The sequence below is a fragment of the Pistacia vera genome, unplaced genomic scaffold (assembly GCF_008641045.1).
Source record: "Pistacia vera cultivar Batoury unplaced genomic scaffold, PisVer_v2 Contig38, whole genome shotgun sequence".
Taxonomy (NCBI): domain Eukaryota; kingdom Viridiplantae; phylum Streptophyta; class Magnoliopsida; order Sapindales; family Anacardiaceae; genus Pistacia; species Pistacia vera.
In genome coordinates, this window is record NW_022196201.1 from 160164 (window position 1) to 182130 (window position 21967).

The 21967-nt window shown below is 33.2% G+C and overlaps 1 protein-coding gene across 2 annotated transcripts; it reads left to right on the forward strand.

Annotated features, from left to right (window-relative positions):
- Positions 1-17399: 17399 nt before the first annotated feature.
- Positions 17400-20313, forward strand: LOC116140808 ((E)-beta-farnesene synthase-like). Of its 2 annotated transcripts, none has more exons than XM_031426385.1 (7): positions 17400-17544; positions 18113-18374; positions 18476-18851; positions 18937-19155; positions 19283-19421; positions 19537-19788; positions 19868-20313. In XM_031426385.1, exons 1-7 carry the CDS (start codon positions 17425-17427, stop codon positions 20165-20167), a joined length of 1668 nt encoding a protein of 555 aa, XP_031282245.1. In that variant the 5' UTR covers positions 17400-17424; the 3' UTR covers positions 20168-20313. The 2 variants fall into 2 exon arrangements, with proteins under 2 accessions (XP_031282245.1, XP_031282246.1); XM_031426386.1 differs by having other exon boundaries at positions 18479-18851.
- Positions 20314-21967: the final 1654 nt, after the last annotated feature.

Here is a 21967-nt window from a genome sequence, read left to right on the forward strand (position 1 = left end):
CCTTCCAAAATTATACAGCCTGATGGATCCACACCCAAACTCTCGCAAGCTGAGGCAGTTCTCAATTGGCAGACTAAAAATGCTTTAGCCCAAAACAAAACCATTACTAGACTTGAACAAAAACTGGATTTAGTAGCTCATCAGAAGGACTCTCAGTCTCAGAACCAAACTATGCTGATTTCTCGGCTACAAAAACAAATTGATCATCTCCAAAACTGAATTGATCAGCTCCATCAGGAATTAATGCACATTGTCAGCAGCTCTCATGGCTATTCAGCTCAGTTTCTCCAGAAGGAAACAGAAATGAAGTCATTAAAAACCCAAATGGCATCGCTTCAGCAGGAATATCTTAAGCACAAACTTAGACAACCACAGACTTTCCCTGAAATATCATTGGTAGCATGGCCACAACCCTCTTTTTCCCCTTTCCCAAAATTTAGCCAACATTTGGTCTCACCTCATATCCCTTCAGGTGCTGTTCAAGCTTTTGGCAACACTGAATAATTATATGCCAATCTCCGCAAAGAACGTGATGAAAAGATCAAGCAGGAACGAGAACAAAAGAAGTGAGAAAAGTATTCTGCTACACCGCAGGCCCCATCCGCTGATATTCCTGACTCTTTCTCTTCCAGTCACTCAGATCCTCCATCTCCTAAGCCTCATCATCATTTATCTAAGGATAAGGCTCTAATGCACATAATGATGATGGAAGACCGCCAACCTTCTGCTAATCCAGACTCTTCAGGAAATCCCTTCTCTTCCAATTTTATGAGCTTTTTTTTGAGAGACATGGCAGAAAGGCAACGTCTTGCCACTTCGGGTCTTTCTCAGGATTCTCTATCTACCTTCCAAACAGAATCAAAAGCCGATATACCTTCGACTGATGAATCGTTTGAAAGTAACTTTGACTCTGACAGTAATACTTCTAATCAACATCCTCATGTTTATCCCCAACTGATGACCCATCAACCTGAATCGTCCAGACCACTTATTGTTTCTGAGGTCGATGATGAGATGCCTGAAGGTGATGATTCCATTCCAGACTCTCCATCTATGTATCGACAATCTCGTCATACTATGGCTGAACGTGACTCTTATACAGCTTCAGCAAAGCTCCACACTTTTACCGTCGATGATCTTCCTACACACAAATGGAGAACTCGAATGTATGAATTTTAGGCCTGGTTACAAGTTGAGATGCTGAAACCTAATGCCCAAGTCTCTACTGTACTTACGCAGTTTATAACTAGATTTGGTGGCATTCTCCGTGATTGGTGGATAAGTCTTCAGGAGTATAGACAAAATTTGTTCATCCAAATGCCAGATATTAACCAAGCTTTTTATCTCTTTTATGATGAATTCTGTGGATTACCTCACCTTTATGAGAACCAGGTCAGAGAAGAATATTTTAAGATGCGATGTTGTTCTCTAAAAAAGAATGATCTTGACAGGCATTACAAGGAGATGGTAAAACGATATCATATACTTAGGGGTATGGATGATCCTAACATGAAACAAGCCTTTTTGGCATCGATTCCTGAATCCCTAAGTCATGAAGCAACCAAGCTTATGCAGTCCCAGAACAAACAACTTGGATCCACTTCTCTTGGCGAAATTTATTAGTTTGTTATTCTTGCTCTGGAAAAGCTCTATTTTCAAAAATAATTTTTTGACGATTATCTGAAGCGTTCTAAACAGCTCACAAAGGTTTGTCAACTACCAGACTTATAGATCAAATGCAAATCAGATCACTCATGTTCTTGTCCTACCAAGAAAAAGTTTCATTCTAGACGCATCAAGTTTTCTCCACCTAATGCTCCGGCTAGACGCAAATTTCGACGTTTCAAGAACTGCAAGTTTCTTCGGAAAAGGAAACGCAAAGGCAAACGGTCTAATTGGTGTTATTTGTGCAACCGCCCGGGTCATTTTGCTGAAAGTTATCCAAACAAGCCCAAGCAATCAGTCAAAATGATGCAACAACTTTCTCAGCTCACAGATTTCGATTTTTCTGATGATGGTGTTGAAAGTTGGTTTTCAATGGATGACGAACCCACTTCAAACACCATTTTCCAGTTTACAGCCACTGATACTGAGTACTCTGATTCAGATGATTGTCACTATTTCTACCATATCCAACAGGCACCACAATCCCTTCCATCATTAGCCTTCTCTTGTCACATACCTACAGCAAAAGTTTAGATCTTCCCCACCAAATACTCCAAGCCCATTTCAGTCATAGCATTTTTTGATACTTGTGCTACTTGTACTATTATCAACCCTAAGATCCTTCCAGCCTCTCAGTGGAAACCTCATCATGAGGTCTTCTACATGGCTAATAGTGAGACTTTCACTATCATCTGATCAGCAAACCCATTAAAATCCAAATTTTCCCAGGATGTTTCACTTTTCATAAAATTCTTGGCTCCAATTTACCGGGCAAAGACATGGTTCTAGGTTTTGATGTTTATTCTAAACTCAATAAACTTAGAATCCTCCTTGATGGTGTTCGGTACAAGATGTTTTTCCAATCCTGAACCACACAGCCTAATTTATTCCAGATTGAAGGCAATCCTATTGAGCAGATCAAGACCCAGCTTATTTCCCGTTCTTGCGCAGATTCTCATGCTGATTTTCTCACTAAATGTGCTCATCCATTATGGAAGAATTTGTAATTCTTTATCCGTCTTCCATTCATCAAGAGCAAAGATATCAATCCCACTAAAGCTAGTCATTCTAGCATGTCACCAGAACATCTCAGTCTCGCCTAACAAGAATGTGCTCAACTTTTATCTCAAGGATTGATTGAACCCACAAACTCTCAATGGGCATGTGAAACTTTTTATGTCAATAAACGGGTAGAACAAGCCAAAGGAAAACTCAGACTTCTTATCAATTATCAGCCCTTGAATTTCTTTCTCCATGACGATAAATTTCCTTTGCCTTCCAAACAAGTTCTTTTTGCAAATCTCCACAATGCAAACATATTTTCAAAATTTGATCTCAAAGCTAGATTTTAGCAACTTGGAATTCATCCTGATGATCGTCATAAGACTGCTTTCTGCATTCCCAATCAACACTACCAGTGGACAGTCATGCCTTTTGGACTTAAAGTCACTCCTTCCCTGTTTCAGAAAGCCATGACAAAGATTTTTGTGCCCCTTCTGCATACATGTCTCATTTATATCGATGATATCCTTCTCTTTTCCAAAGATAAGGAATCTCATATACGTCTTCTTCGTGACTTTGCTGATATCATCCACACTTATGGTATCATGCTCTCTGAGAAGAAAATGTAGTTAGGACAAACAAAGATTGATTTTCTTGGTATGGTGATTGCTGATGGCAAGTATGATCTTCAGCCTCATATTGCTAATGAATTGTAAAAATTCCAAGATGTTCTCATAACCAAGAAAGAAATACAACAATTCTTGGGAATTGTCAATTACATGCGCTGTTTCATTCCCAACATTTCTCGTTTCACTACTCTACTTTCCCAGATGCTTAAGAAGAATCCTCCAGAATGGTCTGAAAAGCAGACAATTGTAGTCAAGAGTCTTAAGTGCTCATCCTTCCATACACAGCCGTTGAAGATTCCTTCTTCGGGGAAACTCATTCTTCAGACGGATGCTAGTGACACTCATTAGGGTGCAGTGCTTTTTGAACAAGATGAGGACAAGGTACGACATTTGTGCGGATACCAGAGTGGACAATTCAAACCACACCAGCAGCATTATCATTCTACTTTCAAGGAAGTATTAACAGTAAAAAAATGCCATTGAAAGGTTTGAATTCCACCTTATTGGACATCATTTCTTTGTTGAAACTGATATGAAGTCTTTTGATCAAATGTTTCATTTCCATAAGAAAAAGGTTCCACATTAGCAGTTACTTCACTGGGCAGAATGGTTCAGTAAATATTCCTTCACCGTCCAGCATATCAAAGGTCACATCAACACCAGTGCAAATTATTTATCCAGACCTAAAACTAAACCAGTTGGTTTCATGAACCCTAGATCTAAACCTGTTCCATGTTTCATGTTCCAACCATTAACCCAGTCCAGTTCCTGTTCATCATCCTCTTCACCAACCCTTACTCTAGACGTACCTCCTGAATTTGATGACCTTGTTCAAACGCATACCATTGATAAAAATGCTACCACCCTCATGTTTTCTTACCAACTTCAATGCATTGAAAAATGTGGTCAATCCATGTATGATATGTTAAGGGTCCATCCAGACTACCCCTTTTCAAAAATCTTTTGTTTACCTCCAGGTCTTGATATCATATTTCTAGAAGAATTATTATGGTTCTTTTGGTATATGTTACACCAATACCACATTGCTATTCAATTCTCAATCCATCATATGTTGAAAATAATTTCCCAATACTAGTCAACCTCAACCCCTGAATTACGCTCTTTGATGACTTTTCTCTGATGGTTCAAAACCCTAGACAAATGGAAATCTATGTTTGCTCACCAACTTGCCTGATACAACGGTCCTATGTCTACCAAAATGGCATGGTCTATAATATTTTTTCACAGACATCACTCTATCCGATCTAATGGCCTATATTTTTCTCAGCATCAAGTCACATTTCATCGGTCTTATCCATATGACCTCGTCCATAATATGTTTGATCATCCTGTTGAGACTAGATCAATTCAAAAACTCCTTTTTAAAAAAAAAAATCAGATCATTCCAGATGCAATATGGCTATCCTTTCATGATGATGCTCTGTGGGAACTCTTTCCTCTAGACTACCCTGAGAAATTACTCCAAGCCAAACTAACATGCATACATTCCATCAATGCTCAATTCGATACCGATTCAACCTACCCAGAATGGTGGTACCCAGATTCATAGCCAGATACTGTGCAGGAAGAAGAGTTTCAGCAGTTTCGTAATTACTATCTCCATAAATCTAGGCGACAACAATACATGCATGCACCCAGTACATCTACAAAGCAAACATCTCAGATTCCAAACATTTCTTCGGATACTTATCCAGATACATCTCCCCGACAAATCCCTGCTGACTGGATTCAATCAATGGGTTGTCTCGACTTCCAGGATGAAGACTCGTGGCACATTATCAACTTGTCAGACGATTAAAGATCTGCGTGTCCTAAAATATATAGTTGTGTCTTTTATGTAAAATATGAGTGGACTAAATGGTAATTTGCCATTTCAATGTAATATCTCTCGTATCCTTTGTAAAAAGTCAAGTATTGTAAGATTATGTTTTGTTAAGAATTGTAGGTTACGTAATGTAAAAAAAAAAAAAAAAAAACAAAGAAAGAAAACCCAAAAGTCAAAAGGTTGTCTTGTATTTAATGTCTCCTTTATGTGTTTGTATCCCTTTTATCTATAAATAAGGTTTACCTTCTCGGAGGAGGAGGAACTTTGTAAAACTTAAACTTTTGTTTCTCACTTTCTCTTCCATATTTTCTCTACACTTCCAACTTTCTCTACACATCTTACTATATTCTTCCTGTTTCTTCATATTGCTAACTTTCCCTTAACCTCAAGGATGTTGTAATACTCTGATAATGTTATAGATCCAAAAGATCCCATATATATTTTAATTTATGTTCTTTAACATGTTTAATATTATGTTTTCATTTATGTTCTGTTCTTCATTTATGTACATGTTCTTCATTTATATTCATGTTCTTTATTTATGTGATTGTTTAATATTCACTAGCCCTTTTAGATGATGTTAGAAGCTATGTGGGTGTATGTGTGTGTGGGATAAAAGGAGGGTCTTACCATCATTTCGACCGATCGTTGTGTTATTGGTTCCGCTTAGGTCGGCTATCATGTTTGCCACATGCATAAACTCCACGAGTTGCACAACATCTCTAAGGTCTAGTAACCCGTGTGGTTCAAGAACAGAAACTTTATATAATGCATCCATAAACAAGCGCATTGATCCTGTAACTTTGAGACAAAATTTTAGATCCAACTGATTCCAGTGGTCATGAAGAGAAAAGTGCAAACAGTTTTCATGTTCTGGGTATGGGCTGTGTTTATATAATTAAAAGTAATGAAAGAGACTTAAAAGTTGACATATTTGTTTCAATATATTTTTCCAATGCTTCATCACAGATATCATATGCATCAACCTTTCTTCAACGACTGCACTCGCACTACCTCAACCTAAACCTAACCTTGTTTGACTCTTCACAATTGTGGGACAAATTTATAACATACGAATTTTTGCATCCATAACAACTTAAAAGCTCATTTTAAGAGAACTACTTGCTTTAAAATTGGGTGAATTGGAGGTTGGAGATTTAATGGTTAAAACTCCCACTACAATTAATCTAATAAGGCAATTGGTTTCTATTAATTACAGACACAATCACATAAACACAAATCTCATACAAGTAAAACTACAGACACCAATCACAAACAAACACAACACAAACACACGGCTACAGTCTTCTACTGAAATATACAATTACAGGAGAAAGATGGTGTACCACAAGTCATAGTTGGAAAAAATAAAATCTGGCCGATTTGGAGATCGTTAATTTCCCAAGGAGCCCGGAGTCGAGTAACAGAAGGAGGGAATTCCAGCGCTGCAGCACAGACAACAATCGGATTTAGGTTCAAGGTTTGGGCGTTTGGCTATTTGGATTTGGAATTGTGTGTACAATTTGTGTAGAATGGGTTTATATAGGCAAAGCTGTAAATATTTGAACATTTTCAGGGCAGTTTGTTAACAATTCAATTTATTAATATCTTTTAAAAAAAAAAATTATATAATAAATTTCTAACATTAAAAGTTAAAATTATATATAAATTTCTAAATAAAACCTAAAAGGAATTAATGGTTAGAGCAATATTTAATATATATATATATATATATATATATATAATATATATATATATATATATATAAATAATATATATATATAATAATATTTAAATTGATTGATAATGCTTTTATTCAATATATATAGTGCTGATTTATATAACATTTTATGTTAATTGTCATCTTATATTATTTTATTATCTATAAAAGTCATATCAATAATTTTTTTTTGAAAAGAAATATATATTTTACTAGTTAAACAAAAATACGACTAATCATAATTCATAAGAGATATTGTCTTTTTATGAGTTAGAGACACCATTATTGAATAAAAATATTTGATCAAATATCAAGGCAATATGAATGGTGTTTTAATAGACGTATTTGTATGTCTATATATAATCTATTTCAACAAAGTAAACATGCATCAATCACTTTTAATATTAAAAAAACTAGACCTGCTCGGGGCAGGCGGGTAAAACGCCCATCTCTACCGCCACTTTTATATTTGGGAAAAAATATAGTCTTCTCTCCATTTGAAGTATCAATATGTTTTTTATTGAATAGTAACAATGGACTTGACCTAATTAAATAATAATAAGGTCCATGGGCTTAAGCTAATTAAATAATAATAAGATCCCCCATAACTAAGATTAAACAAATTATCATATTAATTAATCTATAATTAGTAATTTATATAAATTATATATTAAATTATTCACCTTTAAAAGACAAATTACATAAATTGTGATGAAGAAAATTAAATTCTACATATTTAAGAAAAATATTTGAATAATATTTACATAGTGCAGTTGTTACACAGCTATCCATAGTCTCATGTGATTCATTAAGTTCAATTTTTTATAAGCAAACTTATATTGTAAATTAAATCACGAGTGGTATGAATCAATTGCAATTGATCCTTGAGAACAATATATTAAATCACAAGGAGACAAGAGCCACTTAATCCTATCATTAAGCTCTGTAATGAATTCTTTTATTTCTTGTTCATAGACTGACCTCGCAAATTGATCTCCAACTTATTGATTACTGACTTGGAACGTGTAGCAAATAGTACATGGTGGGCTGACATCAACGCTCAAACGGATAGCAATATTTGTTTTCATTAGTTCATATATATTTTTTTTAACAATGTGTGGTTTAATAAGTTATTAAGTAGTTGAAGAAACATTTGTATGTTCTTAGGAAAATTGAAGCGTTATCTTCATATAAAAAGTCGACCAAAACGTTCTATTGCAAGGGTATATTGTGGAAGAAAGTCTAGTATTTTGCTCGAGATATTTAAATTATATTAAAACTAAGTTTGATAAGTTGGGAAGAATTCTTTTAAGTTAGCTATTGGTTGAAGTTCCAATTTACTATTGACCTTAGCGGTGATTAACACTATGTTTGACTATAATATTTAATTCATAAGTAATAAAAATATAATTACCATATGATAATTAGAATATCTATAACTGCATACTATAAGGATTATAGCATTAATTTTCACATTCTTTATTTGCTACAAATCAAATAATTTTAGCTAATACACACATACTAGCTGTATTTAAACTAGTAGCTAATAAGATACTAAAATATTGTTACTACCATGAAAAATAAATTGTATAGCTAGATATATTAATTAGCTACAAATTTCAATATTTGATAGCTAATGCCAAAAAATGCTATATAGTTAAACTCGTAGCTAATAATACACTATATGCCATGTACATAAATGTTTTAGCTAAATACATTAATTAGCTACAAATTTCAATATTTTATAGCATGCACAAATAATAGCTATAGAGTTAAACTCGTACTAATAATGATACTATATGCCATGTAAATGAAATGTTTATTGCAAATACATTATTAGCTACAAGTTTTTACCGTAGACAATGCATTATAGCTAATAACTAGTTGTTGCCACAATTTTATAAGTAAAACAAAGATGAATATTAGCTTCGAGGGAGAAAATCTTATCACTAAAATTATTTCATTAGCTATAAATTTGACTTTTGTAGCTGCAAATTGTATTTGCTACAGTTTTCCTTTCTGTAGCTAATTTTCATAGCTATATGTGTAAGTTGTAGTGAGAGACATGTCCCTCAGCTGTTGAATGCTACATGAAGCAGCATGTGTTTCTGAATGTGGCTGTTGAGTTTCTTCTTAAACAAGTTGTGGACGCTTGGAAAGATGTGAATGAGGCCATGCTCAAACCAACTGCTGTGCCACTGCCTCTACTTGAGGGATTCTCAATTTTTGTTGCACAATGGAATTTATGTACAAGATGATCGTGATATTGATGCCTTTAGTGATGCCACCAAAGTTAAAGATCAGTTGCCTCATTGCTTAGGGACCCAATACTTTTAATTCTCTACTTCTGTTGATGCGTGATTTTGACACCAACGAACGCACGTGGTAAATGTTGAGCTGGCCCAGAAGACACATGAATGCGAGAAAATGAGAGTAAATGCAATGGGAAACGCATTTAAAGTGGTTCGGATGCTAAGGAAGTAAGTCCTACGTTCACTGATTTTATATTAATGATAGAGGTCAGGTCGCGTTAGCGGACTGACTACAATGATAGTACAGAGAGAGAATGCTGTATATTCTAGAGAGAGAGTAGCTAATCCCTTAAATGAGAGAGAACTCTCAATTTATAGTGGGATGGATTAAGGTTATCATTACTGAATCTGCGAGTTGGTGGGATTATCTGTGCAATCCTTCTTTATGTCACATTGCCCACCTTCTAGAGTATTTACGCGATTTTGCGCAGGATTGAACACGTGGAATCACCACAACCTCTGGCTGGTCTGGCGCGCACCCATTTTACTGACAAGAGTGTGCTGCTCATGTCCCCATGCGACATGGCTGCTCTTAACTGCTGTAGGCCTACCTGAGCTCTGACTTTTTATGCTGACTGAGTCTTGCGTCAGCCCTATATTTTCAGGCTTAACACTTCTATTACTGTTAATGTGAATAAAGTTGGTAAACTTTAGTCCGAATAAAAATAACTCTTCCCATCCCTTTTCGAATGGAGTAAGAGCATCTTAAAGTTGTGCTGTATTAGATGTTATTGAATATTATAATATGATATTATACCATATATTTTATTTCAATAATATGTCTCTATAAATAAATGGATTTGGACAATATTATTTTTTATGGGTATGTATATATTTCCACATGAATATGTTAAGAATTCAGGAGTATAATATGAAATCGAACTATATACAGTATGTGTGTGATTTGAATTTAAAAGTTAAAATGTAAAATAAAACAAATTGAATATATGTGGATCCTCAGTTTATCTATTTTTTCATAATTTTTTTATCCAAAAGCACATAACAGTTCCATCATCTAACTGCTAATATTATTATTATTAATTTTTTTTTTTACCATCAAAACATATTTTTTAAATTTTTATAGTATTTTAATTACAAGTAAAAATATTGTTTTCGTGTATACAAACTTTACATGGATGACGGTTTTTTCTCTTCTTTTGGACACACCATTCCATACACTTATCTGAATTAAAGAAAAGAATTTGATAAATTATACTCCTATAAAAATCAAAATCAAAGAACTATAGTTGAACTAAAAAACATGTTCACAAATTTATACTCTAATAAAAATCAAAAGCCAAGAAGTATAGTGACCTTAAATCCATACAAAACAAAAAGTTCTATTTATTTTGGATTGATCTGAAAAAATTGGCCTGAAATTAGAGCGTGTACAAACACTATTACACAAAACAGAGTTACAATTGCATTAGAACCAGAGAGATTTTTTTATTTTTTAAATCTTTTCTGATATATATGTTATAATAATGATAAATGAGTTTTACTTAAAAAAAAAATTAAACTAATGTTTAAGGAGAAATTATTTAGAAAATAGTAATACTACATCATGAAGTTTAGGTTTTTTTTTTTTTTTTTTTTTAAATCTTTAATAGAAACTTCTATTGAATGTTGCATGATTACCATACAGTACTATCTAATCGAATTCCTTTTAATTTTCACGATCATAACAATATTTAATCAGGAATTCATGAAAAAAAATTAATTAATATTCGATCATAGGAGTTTTAGAAATGCGTGTAAGGAAATTAATTAATTAATTTAGAAGGAAATTTTGGACTTGGGAGTTGAGAAGACGTTTTACTTGTTCAAACTTTTGATTGAATAATATTTTGATAATTCAAAGTTACAATAGACATCTATAATGTTGACGTCTTGGCCATGGCCAGATGCAATATTTCATTATTGCAGTCATCGGTCATGACATAGAGTTTATATTATTTTTCTCGTTATATTAATTTGGGATGCTTTGTCACGGATTCTACATCGAAAGTGCATTAGAAAGGTCTTAAGCTTATAAGAAAGAAGTTCCTCCACCTAATGGGTTGACCTTTTAGGTGTGAAACTTCTAGCCCATGACAGTGATATTAGGGCAAACCCAATCCGTCTTTAAGTGTCTTGCTAAGTGTCCACATAGAGAGACGTCCTCGTGTGATAGTGGCTTCACTGGAGAGTGAGATAACGAGTAAACAAGGAGAATGTACGGTGTCCTTAAAGGTAAGCAAATCTGCAAATGTCCTCCACATTTGGGAAAACTCACAAGTACAAGTGAAGAAAATGATTCAAAAAACGTCCACAATTTCCCCAAAAGCGAGACACTTAGGAATGTTACCATCCCCACCTTAGAGGTAGATGGTGAAAAAAACGCTTAGAAAAAATTTCACGATTTACGGGCCAAATATCGGAATGCCAAAAAGAATAAGGTGCCTTGTCGGTTTCCAAAAAATCTAGGCACAGATTCTCTAGAGGCATAGCGACATTATCTTCCTACCTTAGCAGGTGGTTAATGATGAAGAAAATGCTTCGAAAGAAATCCAAGATTTCCGCACAATTGAGGTTTCTTACGGATAAAAAATTGCAAAATTCAAAAGGAATAGGATGCTATGCCGATTTATGAAATATTTGGGCACAATTTCTAGGGACGCTCAAACACGTTGTCTTTCCCACCTCAACGGTAGATAAATAGTGAAGAAAACGCTTCGAAAAAAAGTCCACGATTTCTCCACAATCGAGAATTCTCACGGGCACAAATTTAGAAATATATCGGAGGGAATAGGATGTTATGTCAGTTTCCAAAAAATAAGGGCACAAATTCTCGAGATGTTGAGACACATTACCTTCCCCACCTTACTGTAGGATAAATGGTGAAGAAAACGCTTAGAAAAATGTCTATGATTTCCCTGCAATCGAGATTTCTCATAGACAAAAATTGAAAAAAACCAAAGGGAATAGAGCTGTATCAGTTTTCAGAAATCTTGGCACAAATTCTAAAGACATTCAAATGCATTATCTTCTCCACCTTAGCGAAGGATCTATGGTGAAGAAAATGCTGGAAAAAAAAATCCACAATTGCCCCACAATCAAGATCCATTACGGAACGAAAATCGGAAAATCAAAGGGAATAGGGTGCTATATTAGTTTTTGGAAAATCTGAGCACACATTCTAAAGATGCTCAAACACGTTATCTTCCCCTGCTAAGCGAAGGATAGATGGTGAAGAAAACACTTTGAAAAAAGTCCACAATTTCCCCACAATCGGGATTTGTTTCAAGCTAAAAATTGGAAAAACCAAAGGGAATACAATGCTCTCACGATTTCTAGAGAATTTAGGCATAGATTCTCGAGACACTTAGATACGTTATCTTCCCCACCTCAACGGAGGATAGATGGTGAAGACAACACTTCGAAAAAAGTCCACAATTTCCCTAATATCGAGATTTTTTATTGGCCAAAAAAATCTAAAATACCAAAGAGAATTGGGTGCTATGTCGGTTTTCGATAAATCTAGGCATAGATTCTGAAGACATTTTGACATGTTATCTTCCCAACCTCAGTGAAGGATAGATGATGAAGAAAACGCTTCGAAAAAAAAAAGTCCATAATTTTCTCAATATCGAGATTTCTTATGAGCCGAAAAATTGAAAAAACCTAAAGGGAATCGGGTGCTATGTTGGTTTCTGGTAAATCAAGTCTTGCAATTTAATTCAATAAAAGTTTTATTTTATTTAATAGTTTGAAAGTTTCTTTTGATTTCATGGTTGGTTCTATGGCGTATTTTTATGGCCAACAACTATGTTTTTGACAGTAAATATGAGGTGAATCCTATAATGTTTAGACCAAGATTTTACTCTTAACATTTTAGAAAATTATTTTTCACAAATATACTAGAAAGATTTTGTTGTATGGTTGTTATAGGGGTTCATATATAAGAGTGCACCCTTGTAGAACCAATAAGTTATTGTATCTTGAAGGTTAGACCGCCATTATTTTTGAGTCTATTTTGCACCAGGACATTGTCCTAAAGGGGTGAAATCTGTCCCTTTAAAATAAGACAAGGCACGGTTCTACACTGCTCGTTGTTGCTTTTGTTGCGGAGGAAAAACTCATTTTAGCCCATCCTCAAGGCCTGGTCCAAGACTTGATTGTCCAAATTTGTTGCTGCTGTGGGTTGTATATCTGCACACGAATAGGCCTAGTGAAATGGGTCCACTTTTGAACCAGATTACCCAGAATGATCCACTATCAAAGTCCCCGAATAAGGTTTTTCAGCTTTATGAATTATATTCTTACCATAATATTATTATTATAATTCCAATACAGAGCTGGCAGATTGATATTTAATTGAATAAAATTATAAAATGGTAAATAATGATTTTTTTTTCAAGTTTAATAAGAAAATTAATTTTTAAAATTTTAATGACATGTTTATTAAGAAAATTGGATGCGGAAAGAAAAGGCTGGTGAGGTGACTCCATTTAACAAAAAAACAAAATAGATTATTATTTTCCTCCTAGTGAATTTTGTCGGGTAATTTCAAACCTCTAAATTAAAAAAAGACTTAAAAACTTAACTATTCTTTAGAAATATGTTAGTTGACACAATTATCTTGTGCTAAAGATTAAAAAATACTTGAGAATTCAGTGAAATTGACACTTAGAGATTTTGTTTTGACAAATATTGCTAAAGTGGATTTAATAATATATTTTTATGCTCACGAGTAGGTAATCTGTTTTAATTTATTTAAAGTTTTAAAATATCAAAAATGTTTTCTTATTATTTCAGAATTTTTTCCTTTATTCTTCTTTTTTATTTAAATTCTTATTGATAATTTGATGCTAGAAAAATATTTAATATTTATTTAACTAAACAATCCATAACTTTATCATAAAAAATTATTTTGGCAAGTTCTATTTTATAAACCCTACGGACTACCATGTATGTATGTGTATGCTATTAAAATTTTATGAATTATATTCTTACTTAGCAAATATCTGGAACTGTGAGTTAATGAGTAAGAGATTTTGTTGGAGTAAATCAAGGAATAATTGATATGCGGGAGTAAATCAAGGATTAATTGATATTATGTTTAATATCAATATATTGGTTATCTTTTCTTGTATCATTATGACATTATGACAAATATTGTATCTCCTTTTTATTCTTTTACATTTTAGTATAAATTAACAATGAACACTAGACTTGGGCAGGGACTAGTCTCAATCGGGTTTGGGTCTAGGCCCGATCTAGGGACCGATCCCTCCTCCATGGCCTGGTCCGGGTTTGGGACCAGACCTTTTAGGACCGTTCCTTGTGAGGACCGATCCTAGGGCCAATTTTTTAGAATCGATCCCAAATACCCAAGTCTAATGTACACTTGTACAAAATACACAATTAAATAGGAAACCATTCTTCTCCATTCTTTCTCTCCGTCAGGCAATTTCTACTTAGTCTTCTCTGGCTTCTTATGCCTTATTCTGACTGCTTAGTCCTCTCTTGCTTTTTTTGCTTTATTCTGACAGATTTCAATTTAAGAAAATTTAGAGCCAGTTTGTCATTACTAAAATTATCACTTTAAGTTGAAATTATTAATTTCTATAATTGAAAATTTTCTACCTAAATCTTGTTCCCAAAAACATGAAACTCATAATTAGAATGGAAATTTTAAAAATAAATGCAAGTTGCATATGTAGTCTCCCTTCAGCTGCCAACAATAAATACAAAACAAATATTCATCTTAGACTTTACCACCTCCTTCTAGAAACACTGGCGGAAAAGAAACACTAAAGAATAATTTTTAATTTAAAGTTATGAAAAAGATATTGAGTTAAGATATTCTTGATGGTCTGGTTGAGCAACTAAAGACCAATCAAACGCACTTCTTCTTTATTCCTAAAGGCTAAAACATGTATATTGTTTAGAATATTTTGGATTCACCTTAATTAATTGAACTGAAACTTTTATAATTCAAAGTATAATGACACAAAATATTTTAGATTGAGAGAATTTATTGATACATTTTTCTTACTTAGTGCACTAGTATATTATTAATTTTCTAACAGAGATGCCTTTCATACGGCTTCATAAGAATACCTGGCCTACCACTCTTTCGTTGAAGTGTGGTGAATTATATACATGCAAAATAATATGAAAAATATAAAAAGCGTGTACATAACAGAAAACGTTTTAAGGGATTTTACGCCTTAATTATGTGGTCCTCTTGAGTGAATATTGACGTAAGAGATTACCTTCTTTCACAGATATGTCTCAATAAAAAAATCATTTTAATAATAAACATATGGGATAACCCCCTGAGGTTTGGCTTATATAAACCCCCTAGGTATGGCCAATAACCAAGAACTCCCTTTTCTTCTCGGTTGTTGTCAGTTTTAATGGCTGTAATGCCGCAGGGAGAGAGAGAGAGAGAGAGGATGTTGCTTGGGTTATGCGGGAAGGAGGGTTCTGGGCTAGGATGTAGCTAGAAATGAAACGTAGAGAGGTCAAAGTTTGAAGGAAAATTCAATTTTAAATTAAAATAAACACAAGCACAAGTTTTCTATTTATAAAAAAATTTAAATACCTCATACAGCTATAATTTATAAAGTAATAGAAATTGAATTGAAATATATCTTAATGTGTTTTTTTTTTTTTTTTAAATAGATATTACATTATATACATTGGCTAAAATTGAATTGATATATATAAAATATCTATTCAAATAACCAAACATTTGTACAATTAAATCTATTTTTTTTTATAATAAATATAAAAATAAGTAAAACAATTTGGTCCTAAGAACCCATATTCTCCAATAATAATAAAAAAACAACATAAAATGGGCCAATATATGTCATTGGTCTCAAGACCAACTTCAAAATAACTATAAAAAATATTTTCTTATTTCCTCTAGCTTCAATATATATATCATCAAAAATGAAAAAAAATGGGTACAATTTGTGGTTCAAATTACAATTTCATCCTCCTAAATCCTGATATATAATTTAATCTTAAACTTTCAAAAAAAAAAAAAAAAGAATACAAATATAAAATGTATTAGTATTATATGATAAAGTGAAGAAAAAAGGGGCTTGTCGGCTATATATGTGGGAGAAAACTGTCTTTGTGTGGATAAAGAATTTGAAATTTAAAAAAAAATTTGGAATCTAAGTTGTTGATCAATTATAGACAATAAAGAAATAACAGGTATGAGAAGTTGAGAAAGGGAGGTTTGGTTTTGACAGCCCAAAAAGAAAAATAAGAGTTTAACTTATTTGATTAATTGAATTTTTTGTAATTTACTATTTATTTAGGGGTAAATTTGTAAAATTAATCAAAAAATTTAAAACCTAAGGAGGGTCCCCCAACCTCCGTCCCTGGTTCTGGGGATGGAAGGGAACTTGCTGAGCGTGGCGAGGAAGAAGGGTGTTAAGGTCATTCACCTTCTATCCGCTAAAACTAATGAAAAAGGACAAACTACAGGGTGTTCTTTGTCAGTATCCCATAAAAATATAGTAGCTCACTTTGAATTTGGAGAGACAAAAAAAACATTGGACACGTTGAGTGTTACTGTGCGTGAGTAAAAACTAATTAATGACTCTGTACAGCTGCCACTTGACACTTCCCACTTAGAAAAGTGCTAGCTAGCTAGAAACTAATTGAAGAAGAATGGTCTAATCTATTCATTTTTTATAGTTATTAAATTTAAAACGGTTTTCGGTTGTGCGGTGTGCAGATGTACGTAGCTTTCCTATATAAGAGTATGATCGCGTTAGGAAAAACTCATATTTACAGATAATAATTGTGATTAATTGAAAGAAAAATCATTTATTAAATACTCGAAATAATCATTTATTAAATACTAGCATCTTACATTAACGAAACCGCTAACTTACAGTTGATAAGATTACTCCAGTATCAGCCCCAGGATTTTGATCCAACGGTTCACCAGGGCCCTTAGACCTTGACCAAGGGTTGCAATTGGGGGATAACCTTATTAGTAATAGCTCACGTAAGAGCCAAAACAGTAGTCTGGATGGTAATTGATAATCATTCTGGAGAGAGATGCCACGTCCTACTGTGGAAGTGCTAGAAACATGAAGAACTAATTTTAATTAATTTTCACGATTTTTAAATTTAAAAACAGCCTCCTCGTATTGGGACTGCTGTCCTATATAAGAGTATGCTCATAATGAAGAATAAACTCACAAGTACAACATTCGGGATTTGGTCAAAGAAGAAATGTCGTCTTCTCAAGTTACAGTTGTTCCAACTTCACCACCAAAAACTATTCGTCATACTGCTGATTTCCATCCCACAATATGGGGAGATCAATTCCTCAAAGATACTTCTGAACTCAAGGTAATTACACGTACACACTCTATATGATATTAAATTTCTAGATGCACCCACCCTATGCATACACATCACAGAAGTAAAATGAATGCGACTTATATACTACATAATTTGTATAATTATATATGCATTCTTTTCTTTTAACAAAACGTAATTACCACATTGAAGCACAAAATTATCTAATATATATGTGTTCCGAGTACTTTCGAGAATGATGTATTTCACACCATTTTATGCAATGTCAATTGACAAATAAAGGGTATTTTTCTCCAATTGGTTGTTGCAATATTACCATAAAGAAAAAATGAAATAAAGATACATGTTCTATAAACACGTTATTTTTTATTTTTTTTAAAAAAGGCCTGGCTAAGATACGATGCCACTTAAATTTTGATATAAAACCGTTACACTTTTGGGGATTTTTGCATTTTTTTATCGCATACTGATTTAATATATATCATTGCTACATGCCATAAATATTGTTGATTTCATAATTACTGTTTTACCCAAAAATATTGTTGATTTCACAATAAACGTATTTACCTTTTTATTTTTTTTAATTCTATTTTTGCAGACAATTGATCCTACAACTCAAGAAGATTATGAGCAACTGAAACAAGAGGTAAAATGGATGATAATGGATACATCACAAACGAATGCTCAGAAATTGCACTTGATTGATGCAATCCAACGGTTAGGTGTGGATTATCACTTTCCAAAAGAGATAGATGATGCTTTGGAGAAAATTTATAGTGACAATATTGAATATAATGATCTCTATACTGTTTCTATCCATTTTCGACTTCTTCGACAGCAAGGAATTAAGATTGTTTGTAGTAAGTAATTCAAATCTTAAGCTATGCTAAAAATTATTATAATTATAGCGTACTGAACGAATAAATAAAACATATGTCTAATTGAAGGGGTTGTAATTAAGCAGATGTATTTGAAAAGTTCAAAGATGATGAAGGGAAATTCAAGGCATCCTTGATTAACGATGTTCCTGGAATGCTAAATCTATACGAGGCAGCACACTTTGCTATTCACGGAGAAGATATCCTAGATGAAGCCCTCACTTTTACTACGACTCACCTTAAGTCAATGGTGTCTTGTGCAAGCCCTCACCCTGCAAAACAAATAAATCACGCTCTTAATTGTCCTCTCCGGAAAGGCCTACCGAGGCTAGAGGCAAGATTTTTCATTTCTGTTTATTCAAGAGATGATTTACACAATAAAACTCTGTTAAAGTTTGCCAAGTTAGACTTCAACATGTTACAAGCAATGTACCAGAAGGATCTCAAAGACGTCTTACAGTAAGTTCCTCTTTGTCTAATGGAATTATATTTTAATATTACTAAGGTATATTGTTTTGGTTATATAGTTGAAGATGTATTTCAGGTGGTGGAATGATGTAGACTTCATTTCAAAGCTGCCTTACGCGAGACAAAGAATGGTGGAGGAATATTTTTGGGCATTGGGAATTATTTTTGAGCCACAATATGCATTTGGTATTAGGAGTATGGCCAAATTAATATGTCTGATAACCCTCATAGACGATACATACGATTCCTATGGTACAATTGAAGAACTCACACTCTTTACAGAAGCCGTCAAAAAGTAAGTAAAAAGCTTAAAATAAACCCTTTTCAAATTTCATAGTAAATCTAGAAATTGTATTCAATAAATCAATTTTCAGTTTTAGGCTTCATTAATTTTTCATTGAAGATGGTTATTTGATTTTCAGATGGGACTTTGGCGCCGCAGATATGCTTCCAGACTACATGAAATTAATTTACAAGACACTCTTTGATTTTTTCGGTGAAATGGAGGAATGTGTGGTTAAGAAAGGAGAACCATGCTACATAAATTCTCCAAAATTTTGGGTACGTGATGTCTACCTTTGCTTTACACGACTTGCACGAATATTTTTTCTCAGCATTGAGTTTTCAAGTTCGTCTAGAATATTTAATTATTTATATTAATATGCTTCCTGATTAGATGCAAAGAATTGTTCAAGGCTACTTTGCTGAAGCCAGATGGTTGAATGAAGGCTACATTCCAACAACATTTGAGGAATATATAAGTCTTGCAGCAGAAACATCTGCAGTCGAATTGATGACATCAGTTGCGTTCTTTGGCATGGATGATATTGCAACGAAGGAGGATTTTGATTGGATTTCTACTAATCCTAAGATTATAAATACAACAAGGCTTATTGGCAGACTCATGAATGATATAGGGTCTAGTAAGGTATGTATATGTATATTAATTCTATATATTTTACCTAATAATAAAAATTATCTATAACATATATGCATAAGTTTTGTAGTTTGAGCAAAAGAGAGGACATATTCCCTCGGGTGTTAAATGCTACATGAAGCAGCATGGTGTTTCTAACGAAGAGGCGGTTGAAGCGATTATGGAACATGTTTCCAACGCATGGAAAGATGTGAATGAGGAAATGCTAAAACCAACTGCTATATCAAGGTCTCTGCTGGAGAGAGTTCTTAATTATTCTCGTGTAATTCATATTTTATACAAGGATGATTATGATGCCTTCACGGATGCATATAAGCTTAAAGACCAAGTTATCTTATTGCTCAAGGACCCTGTGCCTCCTCACGAGTAGCTTCATATATATCCACGAATTACTTGTAGTACTCCATGATATGTCTCTAGACAGGGATTGAGTTATACTCCCCCAAATAAATGCTACATTGTAATAAATATATGTTGTCTAAAATGCCTTGAAGACATATTGGCACCTTTAAACAAGTCTACTGCTAAACTTTGCAAAACTATAACAAACACATACAACACAATTTTAAAAATAAAAAAAGTCAAAATTATCAATTACAATACACGCGGAGATTAAATACTAAATGCAATTTGGCCATTTCATATTACATATATTGCATATCTTTCACATTCTAACTTCGATAATTGCAAAGTTTATTCTGTGTTTGCTAGCTATTAATTTTTAAAAAAAATTGTATTCTTACCCCATATATTCTGATTTCAAACTGGAATACTAACCACTTAGAAACATTAGGTAGATAGAACTTTGAGCATATATATGAGTATGAGATTTGAATATTTTAAGAAAATTAATTAAAAAAAAGGGGTATATCTAGGCGTATAATTATGAGCAATTGAAAAGAGATGAATAATCTTAGTCACTTATTTAAAATTTATTATGGGTGAACGGAATATATGCTATGTCCTTAAAATTAGGTTTATTTTCCCCAATTTCAAACTTAATTAGGTGTTTTATTTTATACCTTTTTCCCTAGATCAAACTTAATTAGGTGTTGTATTTTATACCTTTTTCCCTAGATCAAACTTAATTAGGTTTTTTCTTTACATCTTTTTTCCTCCAATTTCCTAATTTCAACTTATTTTCTCTTCTTTGGATTCAAATTCATTCCGTTATGTTTTATCTATTTTTAGTATTATATTTTCATCAAACAAGCAATTTTTTAAAATAAAACAAAAGGTCTCAATAATTATGAAAATTTAGGATTAGGTTACGAAAATTGGGGCTAGGGTTTATTTAAGGTTAAATGTTAAATGTTAAAAATTAAAACACACACACACACACACATATATATATATGCGTAATGCCTTTGCTTGAGCGAGTTGTTAATTATTTGCGTGTAATTCATGTTTTCTACAAAGGATGATTATGATGGCTTCACGGAGGCTCTTGAGTTTAAAGACCAAGTTGCCTTATTGGTCACAGACCTTGTGCCTCTTCAAAAGAGTAGCTCTATATCCACTAATTAGATGTATATGTTTGTGGAGTTAATGGGAGTCAAAATTACGTCTTTAACCAAGATTGAATTATATTAATTCTCTCAATTTTTGTACGCCAAAGTATCAAATACATAGCCATTTCATATTAGATATAGCAAATCTTTGAAATACAAATTTCACACTAGCTCACATTCTAACTATTGTTTTAAAACCCGGGCTGGACGGCAACCCATTTCACTACCTGGGTCCAATCGATTAGACCGGTAGGTTGGACAGGTGATGTTAGCACTGCCAAAAATATATCTTTTTTTTTTTTTTTTGAAAAATTTCAGATTTTCAATAAGAATACTAGCTTAATTACAATCCAATTCAAACTCAATAACAATCCCAACGTGATTTAACTATAATCCAAAGTCTCCAAACATGATGTGTTCATCCATTACAAATTAAATGACAAAATACATAATAATTAATAACAAAATATTTGGTGCAAGTGTTTTTTACATACAAATTTAGTGAACAAATTATGCATCAAAACAATAGATTCATCAAATACAGATAGTGGAAATATCTTTACAAAAGAGAAAGGCATTGTCTTCGTTGATTTTGAGCAAGAGAAGTGTTGTCGTCATTGATTCCAGTGAAGGAGGGAGGTGTCGTTGTCTGTCGTCGT

What these genes read in the sequence shown, in the direction of transcription:
- LOC116140808 (XM_031426385.1), top strand. Translation starts at nt 17,425, where the DNA reads ATGTCGTCTTCTCAAGTTACAGTTGTTCCAACTTCACCACCAAAAACT. An exon ending in AAGATACTTCTGAACTCAAG is followed by an intron (nt 17,545 to 18,112) that starts GTAATTACACGT and finishes CTATTTTTGCAG; the next exon opens with ACAATTGATCCTACAACTCA. An exon ending in ATGATATAGGGTCTAGTAAG is followed by an intron (nt 19,789 to 19,867) that starts GTATGTATATGT and finishes TAAGTTTTGTAG; the next exon opens with TTTGAGCAAAAGAGAGGACA.